The 11,166-nt window shown below is 44.7% G+C and overlaps 1 protein-coding gene across 1 annotated transcript in view; it reads right to left on the bottom strand.

The window, feature by feature from the left end:
• Nucleotides 1–884: 884 nt before the first annotated feature.
• Nucleotides 885–11,166, bottom strand: part of LOC113028707 (gastrula zinc finger protein XlCGF57.1-like) — a gene marked incomplete at its 5' end in the record, with an annotated part of 12,754 nt that continues 2,472 nt past the window's right edge. Inside the window, 3 exon segments of the mRNA XM_026179090.1 lie at nt 885–1,177; nt 1,477–1,552; nt 1,554–2,831. Coding sequence (XP_026034875.1) covers nt 1,478–1,552; nt 1,554–2,831 — 1,353 coding nt within the window.

The following is an 11,166-nucleotide window of genomic DNA, read 5'->3' as shown; positions in this document are numbered from 1 at the left end:
TCACCTCTTACCAAAAGACTCATTATGATGGGAATCCCCCGTATGCTGGAGAAAATATGGACACAGACCTCTGACATTTGCAGGCAGAATTTTAAACCTTGGGTGAAATGTGGTCAATGCAGTTCTTAAGCATGCATGCAAATGTTCATTAGTCAGCTGTGAGCGAGTTTTTCCCCATTCATCTTTAAATGCCAGATTTTCACTTCAGGAAGCACACAGCCCCACTCCACTGACGACTTGCTGTTGGCCAACACCCTCAATGACTTTTACTGCCGGTTTGATGAGACATCGAGCAGCTTTCACACCTCAATAGAGACACTTTGGTCACTCATCCTCCCACCTTCCCCACTCCCCCCACAACAGAGCCATCGACGCTATCAAAGACTTCACCCACAGGAGCCCCCTTCTCACTTCACACCTATGAGGATTTCACACCACCTTCTCCCACTACAACCCTTCATATTCATGAAGCAGAAGTGAGGACGCAGTTTATCCCTTTAGACCTACTAAATAACCAATTTAATTCAATTCAGTTGTAAGGTCTTTATATCAAGCTCTGCTGTGTTCAAGCTATTAATTACTGTACGCAGGAGAACCAAAACACACATCAAACATTAAAGTTCAGTTATGCCAGCTTTAACCTTGGGATGCCTCAGCTTCTCCTTTATATCCCCCACACTCAACTCTCTGCATCAGGAAGCTCCTGGCACTGGTCACCCTGGGAGTTTCGTCCTTCTACGCCCCAACAGTGAGCAGATAACATAGTGAAGCATCGCCAAGCAGTTTTCACAAGGTCATGCTGACACAAAATTTGACTGACTTTAAACACTGGTCACTTCAGGTGTTGCTCTGATATACAGGAAATGACATCACGGCTCAAACTCTTTGTCAGTAAACCATTTCTTTATTTAACATGTAAAGTTTTGGTTTAACTGTTGCAGGATTTCATTACACAAACAAGCTGAAAAAAAACTGCAGAACACCTGGATCAATGCATTCAATAAAAATTTAACAGGAAACAGATTTCTTAATCAAACTGCTGGAACAAAGCTAACCACTCAACACAAACACTACAGTAGAACAGTTTAGAAAGCTTAAAATGTAACGAGAGGCACATTTTCATTCATAGGTGCCTCATCAGATCTTTACAGAAGACTCCACCTGAACTCTGTGGAGCCTGAAACAAAAAACAAAACATCATCTGTGTCAACATCCAGGACTAAGAAAAGACAAGACATAAAATAACATCCATTTACTGTTTGCTTTATAATACTCAGCTTAATGTGTTGCAAAAACTATAACAGAAACAATACTGCAATAACATTAATGTAATTCTCAACTGCTACCACTAAAATACTGTAATTCAAATCTGAATAATCACTCAGAGCTGCTTTTCCATGCAGCAGAAATGCTAACATGTTGCTAACCGTTGTTTCAGACAGTCAGACTAAAATCACAAGATAAAAATAAAAATACCTCACAGCAACTGCACTTGTAGAGTCTTTCTAGTGTGGATCTGTTGGTGTCGTCTCAGGTAACGTGGAGATTTAAAAAGTCTTCTCACACAGGTCACATTTATAAGGTCTCTCCTCAGAGTGGGTAAACATGTGACATCGTAACTCTGTGTTTGTAGCAAACTGTTTGCCACACTGCTCACAGCAGTACACATCATGTCTGGTGTGAATGCGTAGGTGTGTATTTCGCCTCCCTATCCGGCTGAAGGTTTTTCCACAAATGTCACAGCTGTATGCCTTAATTCCAGAGTGGGTAACTAGATGACTCTGTAAGTTGCTACTGTGAGTAAAAGCTCTGCCACACTGATCACAGCTGTACGCTTTAACTCCAGTGTGGATGAGTTGGTGTGTTTTTAAGTTTCGAGAGTGGGTAAAAGACTTTCCACAGTCTCCACAGCTGAACTGTCTCTCTCCAGTGTGGATGAGTTGGTGTGTTTTTAACCTTCCAGAGTGGGTAAAAGACTTTCCACACTCGTCACAGCTGAACTGTCTCTCTCCAGTGTGGATGAGTTGGTGTGTTTTTAACCTTCCAGAGTGGGTAAAAGACTTTCCACACTCGTCACAGCTGAACTGTCTCTCTCCAGTGTGGATGAGTTGGTGTGCTTTTAAGTTTCCAGGGTGGGTAAAAGACTTTCCACAGTCTCCACAGCTGAACGGTCTCTCTCCAGTGTGGATGAGTTGGTGTGCTTTCAAGTTTCCAGATTGGGTAAAAGACTTTCCACACTCGTCACAGCTGAACGGTCTCTCTCCAGTGTGGATCAGTTGGTGTGTTTTTAAGTTTCGAGAGTGGGTAAAAGACTTTCCACACTGCTCACAGCTGAACAGTCTCTCTCCAGTGTGGATCAGTTGGTGTGTTTTTAAGTTTCCAGAGTGGGTAAAAGACTTTCCACACTCGTCACAGCTGAACGGTCTCTCTCCAGTGTGGATCAGTTGGTGTGTTTTTAAGCTTCCAGAGTGGGTAAAAGACTTTCCACACTCGTCACAGCTGAACGGTCTCTCTCCAGTGTGGATCAGTTGGTGTGTTTTTAAGCTTCCAGAGTGGGTAAAAGACTTTCCACACTCGTCACAGCTGAACAGTCTCTCTCCAGTGTGGATCAGTTTGTGTGTTTTTAAGTTTCCAGAGTGGGTAAAAGACTTTCCGCACTCGTCACAGCTGAACGGTCTCTCTCCAGTGTGGATGACCTGATGCATTTTTAGGGAAGCTTTCACAGTAAAATCTTTCCCAAACTCGTCACAGTTGTATTTTTTTCTTCCACTTCTTTCTTCAACGAATTTGTCGGGCTCCTGAGAGCGCTGACTTCTCGATCCACGTTGGTCCTGCAGTGACAGAGATACAAACAGAGGCAGTGAGTTGTGGGAAATTCATTATTCTAACCGGCCTTTTATTAGTGGTATTTTGTGACCTTTTATTGAATAAGTAGTTTTACTTCTTTTTATACACACATTGGAAATGTGCTTATGAGAGTTGGCATTCAGTCTTTTGAGGGTCAATGCAAACACACTTACAGACACAGATAAATATTAGAGTTGTTTCTAGGGCAAAGGTGAGAGACATTTGGCCTGCAAAGTGTCTGTACGCCTGCCCAGTGAGATTAGCACATGATGTAAAAGAGTTTACCCACGCTTATTAGCACAGAGGAGCATAGCTGATGCTATAGCAGTGGAAAGGAAAATAGTTGGGCATTTTAAACATTCCGCCTTAGCCTACTCCCGCCTCGAGGACATTCAGGGACAGGTCAACCAGCCAAAAAAAAGAGACTGCAGCAGGACGTACAGACGCGCTGGAACAGCACGTATTACATGCTCCAGTCCCTCATTGAGCAAGAGCGAGTTCTGGGCGTGTCCGAGCACGAACTCCCTGACTATCTCACCGCTCACCAATGGGCTCTTACGGAGACGACTGTTGCCATCCTCGCCCCCTTTGAGGAACTAACTAAAAAAGTGAGCAGCTACGATGCACTACCCTCTGATGATGGCGGCGCGTGAACAACGCGAGGCTCAGTGTCTCTCCAGAATCTGCTATTTAGCGGTTTTTTTTATCTACTTTTAACCGGATTATTCGTCCAGAATTGCTGTGCGTTGCTGACCTACAGCAGACAAGAGCTTCTGGACATCTGGACTCACAACTCCAACAGTTTTATCGCCGATCTCCGACTCATCCCAGAAAACTCCAGAACACCGGAGGCTGCCCACTCTCCCCGGCCGGGCGGAAGTGCACGCAGACGGCGCCGAGATCGTAAACAAAGGTGAGGTAGGCGCGGAGGGCTACGGGCTAAGCTAAAGCTAAAGCTAACACCACACCGGCTGCCTTTACCCAGTATTTTCCTCGCCAATGTCCGTTCTCTGGCAAACAAAATGGATGAGATACGGCTCTCCATCACTAACAACAGACGGATTATGGACTCAAATGTCATGTTTTTCACCGAAACATGGTTGAACAACAGCTGCCCGGACAATGCTATCGAGTTAGCAGGACGCCACACACACCGAGCCGACAGGCTAGCAGATGACTCCGGCAAGACCAGAGGTGGAGGTTTGTGCATTTATATTAACAATGCTTGGTGCATGAACTCCACTACTACTGAGAGTCACTGCTCACCTAATGCGGAGTTTTTAATGGTCAAATGCAGACCTTATTATCTCCCCAGAGAACTCACTTCAATCATACTCACTGCCGTGTATATCCCCCCCGACGCTAATGCTAGGTTGGCCATGAAAGAACTTTCTGCAGCCATTAACAAACACCAGAATAAACACCCCGAGGCTGCTTTTATTGTTGCTGGCGACTTCAACCACACCAACTTAAGGACAGTCCTCCCCAGATTCCACCAACATGTCTCCTGCCACACCACCGGAGACAAGACTTTAGACCATGTGTATTCCAACCTGGCTGGAGCCTACAAAGCCACACCCCTCCCCCACATTGGACAATCGGACCATCTCTCCCTGTTCCTCACACCTAGGTATTCACCACTCATCCAACATGTGAAACCTGCTGTGAGGACAATTAAAGTGTGGCCAGAGGGGACAGAGGCAGTGCTCCAGGACAGATTTAAAAACACAGACTGGAATATGTTCACCCACACAGACCTGGACCAGTACGCCTCATCTGTACTGGATTACATCTCCGAAACCACAGACAGTGTCACCACCCAGAAACGGATCACCATGTACCCCAACCAGAAGCCTTGGATGAACCGGGATGTTCGTCTCCTCCTGAAGGCCCGCAACACTGCCTTTAGGTCAGGAGATGCACACGCCTACAGCACAGCCAGGGCTAATCTAAAGAAGGGCATCAAAAAAGCCAAACACCATTACAAAAAGAAGGTAGAAGAACACTTCTCCAACTCCAACCCCCGACGCATGTGGCAAGGACTCCAGACCATTACAGACTACAGGACCACCAAACCCTCCCCCGCATCCTCTGATGTCTCCTTCCTCAACGAGCTCAACAACTTTTATGCTCGTTTTGAGCGAGGGAACCCCACAACCACAACCAAAGCAGACATGACGCCAGACCACCAACCTCTGACTCTCTCCCCCACCGATGTAGGAGCGGTGCTGAGCAGGATCAATGTCCACAAGGCTGCAGGTCCAGATGGCATCCCCGGGCGTGTTCTCAGAGCGTGTTCTGGGGAGCTTGCAGGAGTGCTCACAGACATATTCAATCTGTCCTTGGCCCACACTGTGGTACCGGCCTGCTTCAAATCCACCTCCATCGTCCCGATACCCAAAAACTCCAACCCATCTTGCCTCAATGACTACCGCCCAGTAGCACTCACCCCCATCATCACTAAGTGCTTAGAGCAGCTGGTCCTAGCACACTTCAAATCCTGTCTCCCCCCCACCCTGGACCCACACCAATTCGCATACCGCCAGAACAGGAGCACAGAGGATGCAGTCTCCATCGCACTGCACTCTGTCCTCTCACACCTGGACAACAACAACACCTACGCCAGAATGCTGTTTATAGACTTCAGTTCAGCATTCAATACAATCCACCCCTCACAACTCATCAGGAAACTGACAGACCTGGGCATCAGCTCCCTCATCTGCAAATGGTTACTGGACTTCCTGACCAACCGCCCCCAACATGTCCGGCTGGATAACCACTGCTCATCTACCATCACAATGAACACCGGTGTACCACAAGGCTGTGTGATGAGCCCTTTCCTCTACTCCCTCTTCACCCACGACTGCAGACCTGCTGATGGTTCCAACACCATCATTAAGTTTGCAGATGACACCACGGTGATTGGCCTCATCAGTGACAACGATGAGGCCGCCTACAGGGAGGAGGTGGATCGTCTGGCTGAGTGGTGCGACACAAACAACCTGCTGCTTAACACCGAGAAGACCAAGGAGCTCATCGTGGACTACAGGAGGAATGCTGACCTACATCCACCCATCCACATTAAGGGGACGGCTGTGGAGCGTGTGAGCAGCTTCAAGTTCCTGGGAGTCCACATCTCCGAGGATCTCACCTGGACGACCAACTGCTCCAAGCTGGTCAAGAAGGCTCACCAGCGCCTCTTCTTCTTGAGGACTCTGAGGAAGAACCACCTGTCCTCAGACATCCTGGTGAACTTCTATCGCGGCACCATCGAGAGCATCCTGACCAACTGTATAACAGTCTGGTACGGGAACTGCTCTGCCTCGGACCGGAAGGCGTTGCAGAGGGTAGTGAAAACTGCCCAGCGCATCGCCGGAGCACCACTTCCTGCCATAAAAGACATCTACAGGAAGCGGTGTCTGAAAAGGGCTGGGAAAATCATCAAAGACCCCAGTCACCCATCACATGGACTCTTCACCCTCCTGCCCTCTGGGAGGCGCCACAGGAGCCTCCGGACTAAGACCACCAGGTACCGGAACAGCTTCTTCCCCACAGCTGTCAGACTCCTGAACTCTGCCTCCTGACATCTGACCCACGTTAACACATGGACTGAACATACACACCCCCAAAATGGACAACTGTACCCTCAAACACACAATAATAACATGGAGTGAACCACCACTCACAACCACTAGCACTTTATATAGCCTCTGTAGAAACTATCTACACCCTCACTTATCTTAACTGCACTACTGTATAGCTCTGTGTAAATAATCATTCTGTACATTCGATAATCTTTAATCCTACAACTGTTTACAACTTGCATAGTTCCCATTTCTGTATAGCTGTATATCTCAAATTTCTGTAAAGTTATTTATTTCATATTCTGTATAGTTTTTCATATTTATATCCTGTTCATAGCCTGTACATAGCTTGTACTCACTACAGCCTGTACATACTTAGTTATAGAATATTCACAACATACTTCATACCGTGTACATTATAAGATACCATAATAGACCCATTTCTGTAATATGCTTACATATCTATACTATTGCTAATATATATTGTAATATATCTATATCACTAAAGCACTTCTGGATGGATGCAAACTGCATTTCGTTGCCCTGTACCTGTGCATGTGCAATGACAATAAAGTTGAATTCTAATTCTATTATATTCTATGTCATCCCAGCTGTGACTGTGCTTGTGAGACTTCTAAACAGAGAAACAGACGAGTAAATACCTCTCAGCCCCATGTAGCAGTGTGGAAAGTGAAAGTCTTTTTAGCTCAGTGTCACACATTATAGATGAAAACAGAAACAGTCTGACTGCTGATAATGCAGAAAAGCTACTTTTCTTATAAAAAAAAAACAAAAAAAAAAAAACCTGCCACTCACTTTTTCTCTCCATTAAGTGAGTCATCTTAGACTTGATGTTAATACCTACCTCAGTTGCACTGACTGCCACAGTTCTATGTTGGTGGATGTTGTTAGTTTATTCAAATATTGTACACTAAATAGCAAAGATGTTAATTAATGCCCCTTGTGTTGTCCAAAGCGGCAGAGTTTACAATAAACTGAAAACAATACTTGAGTTGCACTGTCACTGTTTACATTTTTTTCAGCACGCCCCTGCGGGCGGTTTATCGCTCCGGTCTACCACCACTATGTCCCTCTGTATCTGGAAGTCCCACAGGATCTTAGCTCGGTCATTCTCCACCACCCTTGGAGGCATCTCCCATTTTGACCTCGGGACTTCCAGGTTATACTCGGCACAGATGTTCCTGTACACTATGCCGGCCACTTGGTTATGGCGTTCCATGTATGCCTTGCCTGCTAGCATCTTGCACCCTGCTGTTATGTGCTGGATAGTCTCTGGGGCATCTTTACACAGCCTGCACCTGGGGTCTTGCCTGGTGTGATAGACCCCAGCCTGCAGCTGGATAGCGTAGTGGTTAAACTACACGCCTTTGGAACAGAGGATCGCAAGTTCGATTCCTGCCTGGGGCGTCTGTATCCAGTAAGGGTCCTAAGGCTAGACCCCCTATGCTAAGCAAGCCTACCGCAGACATGAGCGAGACAGATAAATATGAAGGCATGCCGGCTCGGACGTCGCCCGGATCAACAAGGTCCGCGTCAGGTGTTGAGGAACCAGGGCACACACACACACACACACATTAGGGGTGCAACGATATTCGTATCGATATTGAACCGTTCGATACAGTGCTTTCGGTTCGGTACGCATATGTATCGAACAATACAATTTTTTTCAATTTTTTTTTTCTTTTTTTTTTTTTTTTTGTGTCCCGTTTGGATCTATAGCCATCAGAATTGTTGTCTTGAGGCCAAGAAAGATGCCAAGAGGATTTATTTTAAGTGGATCATCATATTGGTCCATTTGATTGACCTTTATTATAATTATGAATTTATTTTATTTTCAGTTGCAAACGGGACAGACATGACTGTGGGATAGGACAGGGGGAAAGAATGAAAGAAAGAGGGGGAGAGAAAGAAAGAAAACCAAAGGGAAGAAAAAAAAGAACAATACAAAATTTGTAATTTATTTTATCAACTTTCCTTCTGACGATGCTGTCTGTGTTGAGCGCTCAGTGAATCTGCATTTGACTACTCCGCCTAGGCTCGAGAGTGCAGCCTAGGCGGAGTAGTCGAACGCAGATTCACTGAGCACTCAACACAGACAGCATGGTCAGAAGGAAGAGCGCAGGGCAAGCTAGCGAGACAGCAGTGGACCTCCCCACCCTCATTCAGATCTGGCGTTTGGAATTATTTTGGTTTTCATGTGACGTATGACCCTGAAAGTAAGCGAGTCATGGACTAAAGTAAAACAGTATGTTGGATGTGCCATGCAATGCTCAATTACATGGGTGGGAGCTAGTGTGTTAGCGCAGTTAGCTCGTTAACGTGTTGGCCGTCTAGCCCCTCTGTATAGGGTAGCTCGTTAACGGAGATTTGCCGTGTTGTGGCGTTAAGGTTATTTCAACGAGATTAACCTGAAAGCACTAGTGGGAACACAACGAATATGACTGCACATTTACACCGACATCATCCTAGTGCAAAGACAAAAACAACAAGCATGCATGCTACAAACTTTAGCCGAGTCATTTAGACAGCTGTTAGCACAGGATTCTCCTTATGGAGACCTGATATGTTTAATATGCTGCTGAGAATATAGCCCAGAAGAAGCAGATAGTATAGCTTTTATTTTGGAAAGAGACATTTCTCTGTAATAAACTCTCTTTTCCAAAGATGAGTGATTCCTCAATCAGATACAGGGCTCGCAATATCGCTAGCCCGACGTCCCGGGGCTATCTCTGCCCTGCCTGTTGGGCTATTGTAGGAAGGAAAAATATATGTCAATGCTTTTGCATTCTTTCAGAAATGTAGCTGGGTAATTATGTCATTGGGTGAGCCACTGTCAATATGTGACATATTGAAATCGTGTTTGAATTTGTGCTTGTTTTTTTGCTTTCACTTTGCAATCGCGCGAACTGTGTATAGAGAGCGACAGCACTGATCTGTGAGTGATGATAATTTGTGCACCAATTCCTCTGACATCGTCTTATTAATTGTTAGCTTACTATGCAAACATGACAAGTGAAATCTCCCGCAGCTTAAACATGTGAGAGGTTGATCGCGCAGAGAATCGCTGAGCTTATGTGAGTGCGGCAGGATATATATTTCACTACGATGACCTGGATGATTGAGAACCTTCACAGACAGATATATATTTTAGTTCTGCTGAGCCAAATAAGACAGGTCAGGGTGAAGAAGTGACAGCCAAAGAAAAGCTTACCACAAAACGGAGAAGTTATGACAAATCAGACTATAAGGCAAAAAGAAAGTGCAGCTTTATGGTTTCATGGACAAAAGAATTTCTGTGGCTGCAATATGACGAGCTAAATAACCAGGGCTGCACATAAGTGGTCCACAGGTGCGTATTCGCTGTCAAAATAAAAAACACGCACAAGGGTTAGGGTTAAATTTAAAAACTGTACTTTTGTGTTAAAATATATATTTATAATTTTAATAAATGACAAATTAAAAAGGCATGAACATTTTTTTTTGTATCGAAAAAATATCGAACCGTGACACCAAAGTATCGAACCGAACCGTGAATTTTGTGTATCCTTGCACCCCTAATACACATATGTGTGTGTGTGTGTGTGTGTGTGTGTGTGTGTGTGTGTGTATGTGTGTGTATGTGTGTGTATGTGTGTGTATGTGTGTGTATGTGTGTGTGTATATATATATATATATATATATATATATATATATATATATATATATATATATATATATATATATATATATATATATATATATATATATATATACACACACACACATACATACATATACAGTTGTGGTCAAAAGTTTACATACACTTGTAAACAATATAACATAATGGCTCTACCGAGTGTCCCATTATTTCTAAAACTCTGATTTTCTCTGATAGAGTGATTGGAACAGATACTTCTTTGTCACAAAAAACATTCATGAAGTTTGGTTCTTTAATGACTCTATTATGGGTTAACAGAAAAGTGATCACATCTGCTGGGTCAAAAATATACATACAGCAACATGAATTAGCAATTTTGGTGACTTAGAAAGTTGTCAGTGAACTGAGCTTCATAGCATGGCCTCTTAACTTCTTGTGAGTGATTATGAGTGACGACAGCTGGTGACTTCTCTTAGACCAGTTAAATAGGGCTCATTGGATACAAACGCCCACAAATGCTACAATGGGAAAGTCAAAGGAGCTCAGCATGGATCTGAAAAAGTGAATTATTCACTTGAACAAGTCAGGAAAGTCACTTGGGGCCATTTCATAGCAGCTGCATGTCCCAAGAGCAACAGTGCAAACAATTGTTTGTAAGTATAAAGTGCATGGCACTGTTTCGTCACTGCCAAGATCAGGAAGAGAACGCAAGCTATCACCTGCTGCTGAGAGAAAATTGGTCAGGAGGGTAAAGAGTCAACCAAGAATCACCAAAAGGCAGATCTGCCAAGAATTAGAAGCTGCTGGAACACAGGTGTCATTGTCCACAGTTAAACGTGTTTTGCGTCTCCATGGACTGAGAGGCTGCCGTGCAAGAAGGAAGCCCTTGCTCCAAAAGCGGCACCTTAAGGCTCGACTGAAGTTTGCTGCTGATCACATGGACAAAGATAAGACCTTCTGGAGGAAAGTTCTGTGGTCAGACTAAACAAAAATCGAGCTTTTTGGCCACAATGCCCAGCGATATGTTTGGAGGAGAAAAGGTGAGGCCTTTGACCCCAAGAACACCATGCCTACAAT

This window comes from Astatotilapia calliptera, chromosome 9 (assembly GCF_900246225.1).
Source record: "Astatotilapia calliptera chromosome 9, fAstCal1.2, whole genome shotgun sequence".
In the NCBI taxonomy this organism is placed as follows: domain Eukaryota; kingdom Metazoa; phylum Chordata; class Actinopteri; order Cichliformes; family Cichlidae; genus Astatotilapia; species Astatotilapia calliptera.
The sequence above is the reverse complement of the archived record's forward strand: the minus strand, read 5'-3'. Positions and strand labels throughout refer to the sequence as shown.